At 48.0% G+C, this 13,659-nt stretch overlaps 8 protein-coding genes and 1 long non-coding RNA gene across 11 annotated transcripts in view; 6 read left to right on the forward strand and 3 right to left on the reverse strand.

The window, feature by feature from the left end:
* The first annotated feature begins 16 nt into the window (after nt 1-16).
* On the forward strand, nt 17-880 carry LOC136189459 (glucose-1-phosphate adenylyltransferase-like). The gene has a single exon (XM_065977421.1). It carries the CDS (start codon nt 17-19, stop codon nt 836-838), a length of 822 nt encoding a protein of 273 aa, XP_065833493.1. The 3' UTR covers nt 839-880.
* Nucleotides 871-3,431, forward strand: LOC136189457 (uncharacterized). Its single transcript, XM_065977418.1, has 6 exons — nt 871-1,107; nt 1,160-1,292; nt 1,342-1,530; nt 1,667-1,838; nt 1,888-1,973; nt 2,027-3,431. Exons 1-6 carry the CDS (start codon nt 884-886, stop codon nt 3,338-3,340), a joined length of 2,118 nt encoding a protein of 705 aa, XP_065833490.1. The 5' UTR covers nt 871-883; the 3' UTR covers nt 3,341-3,431.
* Nucleotides 3,432-3,979: 548 nt separating this feature from the next.
* Nucleotides 3,980-6,267, forward strand: LOC136189245 (uncharacterized). Of its 2 annotated transcripts, XM_065977154.1 has the most exons (4): nt 3,980-4,096; nt 4,606-5,258; nt 5,316-5,839; nt 5,891-6,267. In XM_065977154.1, the coding sequence occupies exons 2-4, from the start codon at nt 4,625-4,627 to the stop codon at nt 5,966-5,968; spliced, it is 1,236 nt and encodes a 411-aa protein (XP_065833226.1). In that variant the 5' UTR covers nt 3,980-4,096; nt 4,606-4,624; the 3' UTR covers nt 5,969-6,267. The 2 variants fall into 2 exon arrangements, with proteins under 2 accessions (XP_065833226.1, XP_065833225.1); XM_065977153.1 differs by having other exon boundaries at nt 5,316-6,267.
* A 249-nt stretch (nt 6,268-6,516) lies between these two features.
* LOC136189252 (uncharacterized) lies at nt 6,517-8,145 on the forward strand. Its single transcript, XR_010670369.1, has 5 exons — nt 6,517-6,572; nt 6,625-6,697; nt 6,754-6,929; nt 6,988-7,203; nt 7,405-8,145. It is a non-coding gene; the product is annotated as an uncharacterized lncRNA (long non-coding RNA).
* Nucleotides 8,095-10,197, reverse strand: LOC136189246 (small ribosomal subunit protein uS5m-like). Its single transcript, XM_065977156.1, has 10 exons — nt 9,762-10,197; nt 9,597-9,710; nt 9,251-9,514; nt 9,165-9,199; nt 9,020-9,107; nt 8,914-8,960; nt 8,798-8,855; nt 8,681-8,743; nt 8,494-8,630; nt 8,095-8,437 (listed from the first exon to the last, which is right to left on the reverse strand). Exons 1-10 carry the CDS (start codon nt 9,898-9,900, stop codon nt 8,333-8,335), a joined length of 1,050 nt encoding a protein of 349 aa, XP_065833228.1. The 5' UTR covers nt 9,901-10,197; the 3' UTR covers nt 8,095-8,332.
* On the forward strand, nt 9,952-10,630 carry LOC136189251 (cytochrome c oxidase assembly protein COX16 homolog, mitochondrial-like). Its single transcript, XM_065977161.1, has 4 exons — nt 9,952-10,011; nt 10,063-10,143; nt 10,204-10,272; nt 10,344-10,630. The coding sequence occupies exons 1-4, from the start codon at nt 9,952-9,954 to the stop codon at nt 10,422-10,424; spliced, it is 291 nt and encodes a 96-aa protein (XP_065833233.1). The 3' UTR covers nt 10,425-10,630.
* On the reverse strand, nt 10,289-11,932 carry LOC136189248 (mitochondrial amidoxime reducing component 2-like). Its single transcript, XM_065977158.1, has 7 exons — nt 11,677-11,932; nt 11,256-11,453; nt 11,056-11,203; nt 10,850-11,002; nt 10,738-10,799; nt 10,615-10,686; nt 10,289-10,555 (listed from the first exon to the last, which is right to left on the reverse strand). Exons 1-7 carry the CDS (start codon nt 11,883-11,885, stop codon nt 10,447-10,449), a joined length of 951 nt encoding a protein of 316 aa, XP_065833230.1. The 5' UTR covers nt 11,886-11,932; the 3' UTR covers nt 10,289-10,446.
* Nucleotides 11,933-12,199: 267 nt separating this feature from the next.
* On the forward strand, nt 12,200-13,653 carry LOC136189247 (probable inactive tRNA-specific adenosine deaminase-like protein 3). The gene is made up of 7 exons (XM_065977157.1): nt 12,200-12,275; nt 12,322-12,376; nt 12,430-12,494; nt 12,550-12,766; nt 12,810-12,921; nt 12,984-13,330; nt 13,388-13,653. The coding sequence occupies exons 1-7, from the start codon at nt 12,221-12,223 to the stop codon at nt 13,545-13,547; spliced, it is 1,011 nt and encodes a 336-aa protein (XP_065833229.1). The 5' UTR covers nt 12,200-12,220; the 3' UTR covers nt 13,548-13,653.
* LOC136189241 (WD repeat and FYVE domain-containing protein 3-like) overlaps nt 13,581-13,659 on the reverse strand; it is a 14,689-nt gene continuing 14,610 nt past the window's right edge. For both annotated transcript variants that reach the window (XM_065977149.1, XM_065977150.1), the window contains exon 66: nt 13,581-13,657. The gene's annotated coding sequence lies outside the window, so the exon portion shown is untranslated. The remainder of the gene's footprint in view (nt 13,658-13,659) is intronic.

Here is a 13,659-nt window from a genome sequence, read left to right on the forward strand (position 1 = left end):
ACAACGCGTCAACCGAATGCGAGCCCTAATATTGGCGGCTGGCTATGGGACGCGTCTGCAGAGGGATATAACCGAGGATCGATCAGGACGATTCTCGTCTCTGCTCGGTCTTCCCAAACCTCTTCTTCCCGTCGGCGGAGTCCCTCTCGTCTCGAAGTGGACGAAATCGTTGCGATCGTGCGCCGCCATCGAGTCCATCCACCTCGTGACGAACGCCAGATTCGCGAACGTATTCGAAACGTGGAGGCGAGAGAACGACGAGCGAAGCGTGGAAATCGTCGACGACGGAACGACGTCGAACGAAACGCGATTGGGAGCCGTGGCCGACATAAAACTCGCGCTCGATCGAATCGGGAGCCCCGGCGAGGACATCATCGTCATAGGAGGCGACACGCTTTTCTACGAGGATTTCAACATTGGAGATCTGCTCAAATATTATCAGCGAAAGAAAGCGGAGGACGAGAATATCGGGGGCGTCGTTCTGTCGTACGAATGCACTGCTGAACAGACTAGGAAGTATGGAATATTGGACGTTGATGCTGATGGAAAAGTTAGAACATTTTTGGAAAAACCCGGTCCTGAGGGAACGTCTTCACGACGTGCTTGTCCGTGTTTTTATCTCCTCTCCAAGGTGGGGATTCGGCTTGTTGGGGAGTTTCTTTTGGCGAAGAAAGCAGATGGGGCTTCGTTGGTAGAAATGGATGCCCCTGGAAATTTTATTCGGTATCTTTGCAACCGAGCGTCAGTGTGGTGCATGGAGATTAGCGGTCGCTTTGATATAGGGAGTCTGCAGTCTTACGTGGAATGCAATGACTATTTTAGTAAGCATGATACATAATTTCCTAACAAATAATTAAATGACCACGTGACTCAGAACGAAGAGATGTTGTTCCTTTCGGTGTTTTTCGCCTCCTATCTATGCACATGCTCAGCTTCGAACGCTGCAACGGTCGCAATTGCCTGGGGAAACACTCTAATCACGAGCAAAACGACGCCTACTCTTCAAGTCGTCGTAAATCCGCTTCTCGAGCGCAAATTCCCCGTTTCCAAGCAGATGTTCGAAAGCTTGCGACAACTGGAAGCAGATTACATTCGCTACGTACCCTGGTGCGACGTCAAAATAGAAAAAAAACCCACTCGTTCGAAATTTTCATTCCAGGCTTCCCTATCCTCGATTGGCCGTTGCAGAACTCGACCCACCGTCGGGCCAATGGCTGTGCACCCAACTTCAGCTGGAGGAGCCGAACGGATGGAACGCATCGTTGTCTTGTTCCCAAGGCGTCATAAACAAGGTGGGGAGCTCTCAGTCATTACGTCAATTTTATATGTATTTCTTTCTAGGTTTATTTTGCTAGCTATGGGACACCGGAAGGCACGTGCGGGAATTTCACGATGGGTAACTGCAGTGCGGCTAATTCGACAGCGGTTGTGGAGAAGGCGTGCATGGGAACAAGCAGTTGCACGTTTCCCGTGAACCAACAGACTTTTGGAGAACCTTGCGCGGGAACGAGAAAGAATTTCGCTGTTCAGGTATACGAGACGAACGAAGCAAGACTAAAAACTATTAATCCGGCTAATCGAAGAATAAAACTAAAGAAGATTTCAATCTAATGTTGGAGACACAAAACTCTTCATATTGCCCAAGTTATATGGAATTTCCTCTCAGGTGACGTGCAGCGTTGCTCAGAATCACACCTATTGGGACTTTTCGGTGATCGATCCCATGATGGAAGATTTCATGAACGCAACTCGCAATCACACCGCAATAATCAATTTTTCCACCATACCCGAGTGGATGTATAGAACTCCAAATCGCATACCCTATCCCGACGATCCAGGCGAGCTTCTTAGCTGGAAAAATAAATACCTTACATAATTGATTAATAGATCGTGGCGCTAATCCAGGTTACGAAGAAGGAACCCAACTCGTCGATCCCACCGGAACGCAACTGGGAGAATACTACGGAAGACTCGTACGTACAATTAGAAGAATGTTTTAGAAAAAAAATGTCATGACCTCTATTAGGTGTCTTGGTACACTCGAGGCGGATTCACCGACGAGTACGGCATCGAACACCACTCCGGTCACTACTACAATATCTCCTATTGGGAATGTCTCAACGAAGTGACGGGCGAACATCAGAACACGCCGGAGTCGTACACGGCTCGCTACGACGAAATGGTGTCCGGCATACGCAAAATCGCCGATCCGGAGCACAAGATCAAATTCGTCGGTCTCGCTCTCGGCGGCGGGAATAAGTCCGCTTTCATTCCGTATTTTCTGAATAAATCCAATCATCTACCCGATATGCCTCTCGACTTCATCAGCTATCATTACTACGCCGGATGCGACAATCGCACCGATCCGAATTCCTATCACGTCTTTTTCTCGCGCGCCGACGGATTTTTCGACGTGGTCGAAGAAGTGGAGGTACTTCGCAAGGCGTTGTCGCCCGAAACGCGCACGACGATCGACGAAATCGGCGTCATATTGCCGAACGACAACGATCCCAATTCTCCCATGTTTCCGTCGATCTATTGGAATGCCGCCGGATCGATGTACGCGTACATTTTCGGAAAGTTGTCCCTTCAGGGCATCGACGTTCTCGGACAAAGTCAGCTCGTTGGAAATCCGGCGCTGCCGGATCTCGGTCTCGGCGCGCAGTTTCCGAGCGTTGCCTTGCTCAATTGGACGACCGGCTACGGGACGGCACGCTACTGGGTTTTGCACATGCTTACGCATTATTTTCAACCTGGTGACGATATCGTCGAGACGTCGACGTCGCCGAACGCCGCTAATCCGTTTTGCGGCATCGTGCTGAATTTGGATAATTTGACGTTGGAATGCACGACGCCCGGCGCCGTCGTTTCCAAAGTTGATTTCGCTTCGTATGGAACTCCGTCTGGCGTTTGTTTGCAGTACGAAAAAGGGTCTTGCGATGACGGCAATTCGACGGCGATTGTGGAGAGGTACTGCTTAGGGAAACGGTCGTGCACCGTGCCGGCTACGACGCCAATTTTTGGAGATCCCTGCGAGTTTACGGAGAAGCATTTGTTTGTCCAGGCGGAGTGCTCCGAGGGCGGTGGTGTGCAACTGGGATCAGATGGTGGCATATATGCACAGGGATTCATCGATGCTAAGACTCGCAAGAAGAAAGTGCTGCTTGCCAATAAGGGAAACGTTAAGGTGACTGTCACTGTTCCCGGTTCGAGTGGTGGAATCTTTGTCTACGTCGACGAAACAACGACCGGGCAGATCGAAGAGGTGAGCAGGACTCTTGATCAATCTGACGACATTGATTTGCTTCCATTTGCCGCGGGAACCGTTCTCTTCGTGTGAGTCAGTATGCATGACGTTCTCACCCCTCCCCTTTTCTCCAGCTGAACGTCTCGGAAGTCGCAGTGTTTGTGTGTATTGCAAAAACTAGCCTTCGCCCGTCATAGATACTAGGTAAGCCCATGTTGAGAAGCGTCGGCTTATCTGACGACAGTGCGATACGCCGTGGGGCACGAAATTCTTCATATGATATGCCGTATCTGTCTCCGATATGTTGCATAGGCCCTTAGGGAGGATAGTTTTCGCGCGCCTCGTTGTTTAGATGATGCGCGCGCGCCTACGCTCGAGATGATCGCAACTCCATCAGGAAGAAGGGCTATATCTTCCGAGCCGTTCACTGTGGAATCGAGCTCAGTTTCATGCAGGTTCCAAGTCTTGTTTGCCTACTTGGTACATCGCTCTGCCCTGGTTTTTGATTTTAGAGACAATGCGAAACACGCCTGATCGAGCGCCATCTGTACGGGCGTACGGAACGTTTTGTTGAACTCTATAGGTCACTTACAATCTATGGAAAGCAAAGCGAGCAACGACTGCAGTGAAATCAGATATGGTGCTGTGTGGGAAATCAGATATGGTGCTGTGTGGGAGCTGTGTGGGTGAACGCGTTTGGTTGGACTCTTATCTTCCCACAACGCATGCGCATTGCGCAGATTGGTTCGCACTTCGCGTCGGCTCCCAGCTCCCTACCGAACAGCGTATGAGGTGGCTCTGCTCTGCATTGGATCGATTGATCGTCGTCGTTGCTCTCTCATAATCACAGTAAGTACATTCGATGAGTCTGTTGTCTACTACGACTGGCATTGACGACGCCAGCGTACGTTTTTGTCCAGAGACTGCTCCCACCAGCTCCCACGTCGACCTCGAATGCTTCCAACGCTGCCAACTTTTACCTCGAGTGTGTTACGGCAGTGTTGGGTGGCGCAGTGTGTCTCGATCGCACGTATTGGTGCATACGCTCGCCAGGCACGCTAGTTTGGGACGCCGTGCGCGTTTTCTAGGCGAGCGTACCAAGAGCGAGCCACGTAGCAGCAGCTCTCCCTCATCTTGCATGAAGACCGTGACGTCACAGAAGACGTCACAGTCTTAGACGTCACAGCAGAGCTGCCCTACTGTATAAATATAACGCGCGGATTTTAAAACCAAATCCGCGAATTTAATCGGAGAGGTTTCTGATTACAAGATTATTTATATTGGAGTAACGCAACGCGCGTGACTAACCACGCCCATTCAATTAAGAGACCCTTTAGCCAAATACTTTGTCTTCTTAGATATTCTATTTTGTCAACGATGGCGGATCTAGCTCAGTTGTGGCCGTTTAACCCGGAAAAGATCACCAACATCACTTCTTTGTCGGGGGAAACGTTGGCTGAAGTGTGCGAGATGCACATCGGATGGGTTCACGCTCTTCCGCCCGTCCTCTCGGAAGCATACAGGATTGACGTGGCAATCGAAACCTCTAAAATCAGCACTCGAATCAACGTCGTGAATCTTATTAAGATTCTGCACGCTGAAGCGGTTCGAAGAGATGACGTCGAAAAAGCTCAGGTCGCTATAGCAGTCAACAAAGGCGAGCGCGCCGAAGGCGCGCGATATCAAAATATCAAGCTATTAACTCAACATGCTCAAGAGTATGTTGACAAGCACTTGTTTGCACTACCCGAGGATGATCGTCAGGCCCATGACCTAACCGCTCAACCTCCTAAGGACTGTGTCTGTAGATATAAGGAGAAATGCCAATGGTATTCAGATTGGAAGAAGCGGAAGGCTTCAGATTGGAAGTCGAAGGCAGCCTCTTCGTATTCTTCTTCGTATTCTTCGCGTTGTCCTTCTGGTCTACCTGAAGAATCAGCACACCGGTCATGCGAGGTGATTGAGGGAACGCCTTGCGATTTTGTTCTTCCTTTGTCGAATTGTCTGAAAGGTATTAAATTAATTAATTTGGATCAGTGTTGAGAATGGTTCGTTTATTGTCTAACAGGTCTTGATCCCGTTGTCGTTGGCGATGTCAAGATGTATTTGATTCGCCGTTTCTCATGCACCCGTGATCTCCTATTCATGCCGCAAGTTATCCATCATACGTACGGACAAGATCCGATACTTCGTCATGATCTGCACAACAACGTGCAATTTGTGCAACATGCCGGAGCATGGAATGGCCTTCTGACGATGCTTCAGAAGATTCAAAGTTATTTAGTTGGCACGGACGGTTTCACAACGTCGTCTCAGTTGCATCACATCGTCGAATCAGTCAGCTTCAACTTTGGGAAGTGGGAAAGCGGCATATCGCGCAATCCAGGCGCTACAAATTGCCATGCGCATGCCCATATTCTTCTTACAAGAAAAGCGGCTCTTGCTTTGGGCAAAAAGAATGAAGAATTCATAGGATACGTGGGTCTTCCAGAAAGGGACAGTCACGTGTTGGACATCCACCAGCTCAGCGATTATACGTCCAATCTTAGCCTTTCCGATTTGAAAATAGAAATAGCGGAAGTGAAAACGAAAGTGGGTGACTTGGAAACGGCAATGAATGAGAGATTTGATGGTCTTACCCAGAGATTTGATGGTCTTACCCAGCTTATTAAGAGCTTGCTCCCCGGTGAAAAGCCGCAGCCCCCTCAATCAAAACAATGACATCCTTTGAAGAGAAGTGAACCATATATATTTCTCATAGCCCTGCTGACCCCCTTTGTCTTTGTCCATGTGTCTGTATTGTAGTTTGTCGTTGTATTGCTTAGTGGAAGGAAAGTCGAGAACTTTTCTTCTACCCCTTTGTCTTTGTCCATGTGTCTGTATTGTAGTTTGTCGTTGGTGTCAGATGTATTGCTTAGAGGAAGGAAAGTCGAGAACTTTTCTTCTAAGCAGCTGCTTCCAAAAAGTGGAAGTCGATCGAATACAGCCGCGAAAAAATATACGACTACGTTCTTCTCGAACTCGTTCATTCGGTGAGTCTGAAAGCCGACGCCGGCAGCGAAAATTCAAGGTGCTTACACGTGAGCTTCAATCATCACTTTCGATGTATGTTTTTTTGTCAATTTTGTGTATATATATAGGCGGGAAAATTGGTGGCATGCGCGGCAGGAAATCGAGGCTCAGGAGCAAATGGTGCGCGAGCAGCGTGAATTGGAAGAGAATCCGTCGCAATAAATACGCTGCGCAATAACGGATTATATAAATACCAACGGCAAGCGCACGCTATCTCGCGATTAGAGGAGAAGACGTGAGGGAATGGCCGTAGGTTAGGATTCGCCCTTCTCCTTAGCAGATAGATCATACGTTTCTTTATAAAGCCATTCACATTACCCGCCACGTAGTCTACGTGAAGACGTCGTGAAGACGGATCGAATGATAGAAATTATCCACGTGAGATCGCCCTCTTCTCGACTTTCGTTGACAGAAAATGCATCGGTCTTTCGTAGAACCTTTTCTCTTACGGGCACGCTTTCGATCGTCCGCTTCCTCGCAAGATCGGCGTCGGGGGCCCCTCTACGGATCGTCGCCTTTGGAATCGATCGAGACGAGGAAGCGGTACCTTTCCTTCGTCGATCTTCCGAAGGGAAAAGGGGTCGGGCATTTTTCCCCGGAAGCAAAGCGGGTGCATATATAATCTATATCGAGTCCTTTTGATTCTTGATTCATTATCCTATTGACAGATATCGGTCACGCCAAAGCGGCTCCTTCTCAATCAATACTGCCAGCAGACGACGAAATGCAGAAAAGCGAAATCCGCCGACTCAAGACGCCAGCGACGTCGCAGAAGAATAGGAAAATCAAAGCGATTGGATCTTGCATGGCGTTGTGAAGACGTCGATGGAGCGACGAGCGAGATCTCGTCTTCGAATGCAGTGACCGAATGCAGTTCTGGAAAGGTAAAACTCGCGCTCACGGCTCATTGTCATTATATTTGAAAGTGGGAGGTCCCTTTTGATTGAATCATGACGTCATATTTACACATGTATATGTAGCACGCGTTTGTCTAACTTAATACAGCTTGTTCAATCTATGGTTTAGTATATAAACTGGCTTTGCATGATTTCTACTGTGTTAACTAACGATAGTCTTTGCTTTAGGTCACTTGGATGCCGATTTGTCTCTCCCCTCCTCTCTCCTCCCCATCTCTCTTATTTTAAGGTAATTAATTTGGTTCCCGGCGTCATTTGTTTTGTCGTGTAGTCGTTCCCCCAATCCGACGAGGCAGACGCAGCCATCCCTCTGGGCCGAGAGCGAAAAGAGGCCGCACCTCTGCCGGGGCGATAGAGCGGCCCTACTCTTGGTGGTACGAGTGATAACTACCATCCTCCACTTGGGCAAGACGCTGTGGGCAAAATCGCGGTCCTCCCGGGTCTTGGGTTAATGACTCCCCCCGTGCCCCGGTGGCGAGGGTACCCCCTTTGGGCCTTGAAGGGGTATACTGAAGGCCTTAACCTGCGGGATGATTGGGTGATCCCACCTCCTTGGGAGCTGGAGGTTAACTCGTCTAATGCGCTCTCCTCCTTGCGGCTTGGGTGATAGTCGCCCTGGGGACATGGGAGTATGTCTCACCCCTTGGACCTGGGGGGAAGTTAGGTCCCTCTCACTCTCCTCAATGGGAGTGAGATGAGAAGAGGACAAGGAGCGCTGAAGAAGACGCCGTGGACAATGGACAAGGAGCGGCGGCTCATCTCCCCCCCTTGGGGGGGAGGTGAGCAAGTGCAGGGAGGGGAGCGTAGGCTCCTTCTCCCTGCATCGAAAAAGAAGAGGGTAAACCCTTTTTCGTTTTGATTTTTTACATCCGGGACTTTATTGAATAAAATTTTGCATGGCTTCCGCTACACGTACCGTCCAGCCCTATCTACAGTCATGCGCGACGCCATCTCGAAACTCTAGCACGCTAGAGAGCGAGTAGCGCCGCGCAAGTGAGGCAAAAGCCCCGCGTGTGTGTGCGTGTATTATGCGGAAAAAACTATAAAGTTAATATTGTCTATAGTCTGTTTCTCTTCATCTGCATCGGCTATAACCTCACTGCTTTCTCGGCGATGCAACAGCAACAGGTCTCATTCCCATTTCTCGTCGAAATTCTACCACGTGGCGTTTCGTTCGATCAGCCAGCTGCTGGTGTGTCTCCTATCAAATAACGATAAATTAAATTCCTTTTCAATCGGCCAACATGTCAAACTTACCTGACTTTCTAAGCCTTTAAATGTGGCTCTTACAATATTCAAAGGATTAACTGAGCCAATGATTTTGCAGTGAATGTCCTTGATGCCAACCATTTCGCATATTGCTCTTATAATGCGATGACAGCGTAAACCCGTACCTGAGAAATAATGATAGATCACAAAACTGCAGACGGTTCAAAGTGCAAACCTTCTACGGCGCGCTGCATTACAATATTCGTTTTAGTGGCCTTCGCTGTCAAGTCGTGATAAACTGTAGTATAAAAGACACGTCAAGCAAAAGTGCCACTAGACTATTGCAGCCTACTTGTGTGATCATCGCATCTCTCTACATAGTGAAGAAAATTCGCCGCCTTATTCCTGGCCTTTCACATAAGAAGATAAAAATGCACATTTGAAAAAATATGAACGTCTCGTATACACCTTTCGCATAGCCGGTAACGTGTCCTGAGCCTTCCCAACAGCAAATCCTATCCCACAAGAAGATCTTGAAGGGGGGAACTAAAACGCATCAAACTTCGTAACTAACCTGCAGCTCCATTCCTATTTCCGACCACCACCAAAGCCCAAGCGGTTCTCTTCTTTCCCGCGCTCGTCTGATTGGCAACTCTTTTCAGCTATTAATTAAAAATATTATAGATCTCCACCACGTGAAATGCTTCTCCCATTCGCACCTCAATGACACGTGAATCGAACTCGGACATAATATCTATGACGACGTTAAACTGAATCTCCTCTCCCCACTACGTCGTATCCTTACTTCCTTCCGCCGTTTCCGGTGCCCCAAAACTCCGCCCCCTCCAATTTCTCCCGCTCCATCCCCGTATCGTCGGAATGCCGTCCATCATATTCCGTCTCGGTCGTCGCTCGGTCGTCGCCTTGCCGTCGACGTCGTCATCGTCGATTTCCTCCTTTTTGCCCTTGGCACGATCCGACTTTCGTTTCGCTTCCGCTCCGGCGACGGATAACGGCATTCCGGCCGATAGGGGAGCATTCAGACCCGGAAATCGAATTTTCGCTTTTCCTTAATTAAAATTAATTAATTAATTAATTAACACATGTTGCCGTATTGGAATTTTTTTTTTCTACTATCTACTCTTTCTTACCGAGGCTAAGAAGTTTCTGATCGAATCTTCCTTTTTTGCCTCCTTTTCGTCTTCCGCGACCGCCGCGACCGCCGCGACCGCCCGTCACTGCTCCGACGAGATCTCTGTACGACGCTTAGAGCTTGGAATTAGCAGGGAAGCGATGGAAACGAGGTGGGCACTTACTAGGAGCTAGGGGATTCGAGAAATGGCGAATTTGGCTGTCTTTCAGCAGCAAAGCGCGACTGAAATAGCTCGACGTAGCATTAAAACTACAGCCGACAACTCTTCTGGTGAAAATTGCTGAAGATAGCAGCCGCAGCATCGAAAAAACCGAAGCGCAAGCCTCGTGGTGACGTCGCGCGCGCGCGTTAGAATGACGAGATTAGGAGCGTTCGGAAATCGACGGTTCTGGAAGTTTGGCGTGCCTTTTGTGGTTCGCACTGGATTCGTTTGCAAGTTCTCCGCACGTAACGTCGTCGTTTAGACGTTCGTCGTCATCGGTTCGTTCGGCCTGGCAGAATTCACGTCGATACGCGTCAAGCGAAAGGACGAGCGAACGAGAATGGTACAGAGAGAAAACGATGTCTTCTCTGCATGAAAAAGAGTAATCGTGCACGCACTCCAGCTCACCTCCGACGAAATGTTAAAAATGCAGCAAACGGGAAAGAAATTGACGCTCGAAGACACCTACGAGGTGAGAAAGAAAGAAAGAAAGAAAGAAAAACAGTGAATTCTTGCGCGAGTCACACACCGTACGTGCACTAGGAAATCAAGCAGTCGACAGACATAGAACAGTGGGAGAACATTCGCGGCCCGAGACCGTGGGAAGAGACGCGGACTCGCTAGCTTTAGTCGCAGTCTCTTTCCTTCACTTGTCCGATACGATGATTTGGTCTCCAATAGATGCGACCCCTTCCTGAGTCACGTTGACGTAGGCTCCGAACCAGATTTCTTTGCCGCCGGGTTCTTGACGGTAGCTTCGAATTTTTTTAAAAAATACACGAGAATTCAATTATATGATTTTGTGGTGGCTTACGTCTTCAGTTTTGCCAGAGGCTCGGCTCCTGTGACTATTCCTGTGTCCGGATCGATTTTGGTCATGATGCATCTAGAAATCAATAAGTGATATTTAGCTACTGGTGAATTAATAATCACTTGCCTTCCACATTTGCGAGCCTTCTCAAATGTGACTGTACCAACGTCAAACGTCTCCCACGTGTCCTAAATAAATATCACCTAGTGTGAGAGAAAATGCTTTTGTCTTGGTGTACCTCTTCATGTGGCGTTGGCTCCGTGTTTTTCACAATGAGATTGGGCCTGAAGCGAATAATGCTCAGATTGTCATTCAATTTTCTATTGAGGTTGTCCATTGACGCTTCGGTTATTACGAGACAGGGAGCCGGTTTGTCAAGAGCCTTGACAAACTAGACAGAGAAGAAAAACAATAAGAAGTGTATATATAATAAGGATACTTTACCATTGAGTCTGGCAGGTCTCTTTTGACATTTGCCTCGCCGCGTTTGATCAAGTAGCAGACGCGCAATCCTTCGATTTCAAGAAACTTGGAGAACCATTCGCCCGCCTCTGGACCGCAGTCGTATCCAACTTTCTTATTCGCGAAAATTCTAAGATGAAAAAATTCAAAAAACATTCACGTTCAATTAATTAATTACCAACCTCAAATTTTCATCTGTCTGTTCCTTCTTGGGCAGCGGACGAAGTGTCAACTCGAACATCCCCGGTGCATTGACAGAGACGACAGTCTCATCTTCGTCGCCATTCCTACCCAGACGTATACTCGTCTTGATCAGAGTCATAGTCGGCTTCTGCTTCTGATTCACAATGCTATTCTTTTGGTCAATCACAACCCAACGCCTAGAAAAGGAAAAATATATTGAGAGCGAATACCATACAGTATATGTTCCAATAATTGTCTGAGTCTGTGTCTGACTCTCCCTGATCATTAGGTGCCTAGTAGGCGCAAAAAAACTGAAGTGATTGTTACGTGTCAAATGCTCTATTCTTAGGCTGGCCGGTGTGGCTTTATCATTGCCATGTGGACAGCTGCTGCTGGGCACATGGCTGCATCGGTTCTAACCTGTCGTATTTGAATCCTTGAGACAAGAATTTCACTTTGTTGCAGGCTATTCCGTGGCACGATTTGATCGGATAGACGTAGAGGTCCGAGACGACGCCGGCGATTCGCTTTTTCGGCTTGAGGTACTTTACCGTGAACCAAGCGGCCGCGGCAAGCGCGACGGGAAGCCATACGAGGGGAGAAGCGACGTATCGAAGCGGTCCTTCCATGGAGCTGTTCGAGCGACGAGAAAGTGTTGGGTAATCCGGGTTCTGGGTCACGAGACCGACGATTTGACCATTCACGGCGCCGCTGAATGATTAATTTGTGCGCCGTGCACTGCAGTTCCGCTTTTGTCAGAAATAGCCTAGGATTGTTTGCCAGAACGCTCTAGAAAAAAGTTGAACCAGTAGCCTATGTCAATCATTAGCAAAATTATACGGATTCAGAGATTACCATCGGGGGCTAATTAGTGAAATTTTGACTCCAAAAATCTTCAAAACGAAACTTGCTCCACCTTCTTCCCCGGCTCCCTACTGCGCATGACCAAATCCTCAGCTCTGCTATGACCAAATGGAAGCCCATTTTGGCGTACGAATACGAAAGACCAGTAGAATTGAGTAGGAAGACGATTAACGAAGAAACGATACCTAAGACTTGTCTCAGTTGAGGTCTATACTGCTGAGATCAGAGACAAAAGGAAAACGTCAGAACTTCTTGAGTACGAGAGAGAGCTAACCCACCTTTGTAGAGACCAACTGGTTACTGGTGTAGAATTGTGTGTCGATGCTGGCCACTGGCTCATCTTAGTCATCTAAAAAGAGTCAGAAAGTCGTCAAGTAGGCTAGGAATCAACGAATACACATACACTGCCTTACCCCTTTCGAATCTCAGAACAGAGTCTCCACATTTTGTTGTGCGAGAAGAAGGAATGCGGTGACTCTGTCGAACAGGCTCTACTGGAGTCATTCTCTCAGTTTGGCGTATCAGAAGCTTTGGATTGGTTGAGAGGGTTTCAAATTACTACAGTACCTCGATACGCTCCGCTGACCAGACAGCAGTTCGAAACGTCTTCTCTTCATTGGTCGACTAGCTTCCATGAAAACAAACGGTACCGGGGAAAACTTTCAAACGCACTCTCACATTCATTTCAGAGTCACTCAAGCTCTTTCTGGTCAAAATTTCAGCAAGGACGACCTCGACGAGATGAACGGATACACGTCTTTTGCAGTAGCAGTGGCCAGGGAAGGAAAACGTCTAGGAAAGGTGCGTTCGCACACTATCTTATATACATTCAAGATAACGCCACTTCCTTTGTTCCATTCAAGGGATTTGATGGAGCTGTCATTGTCGATCCGGCGCTCGGTAAAATTCTAGCCGTTGCTTGCGATCACAGCACCGGTGCGGATCCACTTCAAACTGCCGTCATGGTGTGCATTGACTTGGTTGCACAAGGCCAGGGTGGCGGCGTTTATAATCTAGGAAGGGAATGCGAATCAACGGAACCAGTTCTACAGCGCTGTACGATAGATAAACTGTTGTTCGATGTCAAATGGGAAAGGAGCGATCTAGAACTCGTTCCTCGTGGCAAAGTCAAAACTAAACAACCTGGATCAATTATTCCTTACTTGTGCACTGGATACGATTTATACGCGGCGAGAGAGCCCTCTGTCATGTACGTTGACGAGAAAAAACACAGACGCAATCAAACCTGTTTCTTCTACTAAATTAGGTGTGCTATGGCTCTCGTTCACTCGCGAATCGGTCGGGTGTTCTACAGAGAAGCCGATGCCGGGTTCGGCGGATTGGGAAGCTGCCACAGAATTCACGTTCAAAAAGGTCTAAATCATCATTATGAAGTGTATCGTCAAGAAGAACAGAGGGCAGAATAGTAAAAGACACCGCATCTTCTTCACCGAGAAAAATACGTAAAATATCTGGGATTGTTATTTTAGATATTTAATTTTAAGTTACGTACAACTTGATGTATATACACTTAATAAT

This window comes from Oscarella lobularis, chromosome 7, assembly GCF_947507565.1.
Source record: "Oscarella lobularis chromosome 7, ooOscLobu1.1, whole genome shotgun sequence".
NCBI classification, from domain to species: domain Eukaryota; kingdom Metazoa; phylum Porifera; class Homoscleromorpha; order Homosclerophorida; family Oscarellidae; genus Oscarella; species Oscarella lobularis.

What these genes read in the sequence shown, in the direction of transcription:
- LOC136189251 (XM_065977161.1), top strand. Translation starts at nt 9,952, where the DNA reads ATGACGAGATTAGGAGCGTTCGGAAATCGACGGTTCTGGAAGTTTGGC. An exon ending in AGTTTGGCGTGCCTTTTGTG is followed by an intron (nt 10,012 to 10,062) that starts GTTCGCACTGGA and finishes GTCGTCGTTTAG; the next exon opens with ACGTTCGTCGTCATCGGTTC. An exon ending in CGCTCGAAGACACCTACGAG is followed by an intron (nt 10,273 to 10,343) that starts GTGAGAAAGAAA and finishes TACGTGCACTAG; the next exon opens with GAAATCAAGCAGTCGACAGA.
- LOC136189246 (XM_065977156.1), bottom strand. Translation starts at nt 9,900, where the DNA reads ATGCTGCGGCTGCTATCTTCAGCAATTTTCACCAGAAGAGTTGTCGGC. An exon ending in AAATAGGAATGGAGCTGCAG is followed by an intron (nt 8,961 to 9,019) that starts GTTAGTTACGAA and finishes CTTGTGGGATAG; the next exon opens with GATTTGCTGTTGGGAAGGCT. An exon ending in CGTTACCGGCTATGCGAAAG is followed by an intron (nt 8,856 to 8,913) that starts GTGTATACGAGA and finishes CTTATGTGAAAG; the next exon opens with GCCAGGAATAAGGCGGCGAA.
- LOC136189247 (XM_065977157.1), top strand. Translation starts at nt 12,221, where the DNA reads ATGACCAAATGGAAGCCCATTTTGGCGTACGAATACGAAAGACCAGTA. An exon ending in CGAAAGACCAGTAGAATTGA is followed by an intron (nt 12,276 to 12,321) that starts GTAGGAAGACGA and finishes GACTTGTCTCAG; the next exon opens with TTGAGGTCTATACTGCTGAG. An exon ending in AAAACGTCAGAACTTCTTGA is followed by an intron (nt 12,377 to 12,429) that starts GTACGAGAGAGA and finishes TTACTGGTGTAG; the next exon opens with AATTGTGTGTCGATGCTGGC.
- LOC136189245 (XM_065977153.1), top strand. Translation starts at nt 4,625, where the DNA reads ATGGCGGATCTAGCTCAGTTGTGGCCGTTTAACCCGGAAAAGATCACC. An exon ending in TTTGTCGAATTGTCTGAAAG is followed by an intron (nt 5,259 to 5,315) that starts GTATTAAATTAA and finishes ATTGTCTAACAG; the next exon opens with GTCTTGATCCCGTTGTCGTT.
- LOC136189459 (XM_065977421.1), top strand. Translation starts at nt 17, where the DNA reads ATGCGAGCCCTAATATTGGCGGCTGGCTATGGGACGCGTCTGCAGAGG.
- LOC136189457 (XM_065977418.1), top strand. Translation starts at nt 884, where the DNA reads ATGTTGTTCCTTTCGGTGTTTTTCGCCTCCTATCTATGCACATGCTCA. An exon ending in TACATTCGCTACGTACCCTG is followed by an intron (nt 1,108 to 1,159) that starts GTGCGACGTCAA and finishes TTTTCATTCCAG; the next exon opens with GCTTCCCTATCCTCGATTGG. An exon ending in CCCAAGGCGTCATAAACAAG is followed by an intron (nt 1,293 to 1,341) that starts GTGGGGAGCTCT and finishes ATTTCTTTCTAG; the next exon opens with GTTTATTTTGCTAGCTATGG.
- LOC136189248 (XM_065977158.1), bottom strand. Translation starts at nt 11,885, where the DNA reads ATGGAAGGACCGCTTCGATACGTCGCTTCTCCCCTCGTATGGCTTCCC. An exon ending in CAGACAGATGAAAATTTGAG is followed by an intron (nt 11,204 to 11,255) that starts GTTGGTAATTAA and finishes TTTTCATCTTAG; the next exon opens with AATTTTCGCGAATAAGAAAG. An exon ending in AAGGCTCGCAAATGTGGAAG is followed by an intron (nt 10,687 to 10,737) that starts GCAAGTGATTAT and finishes ATTGATTTCTAG; the next exon opens with ATGCATCATGACCAAAATCG.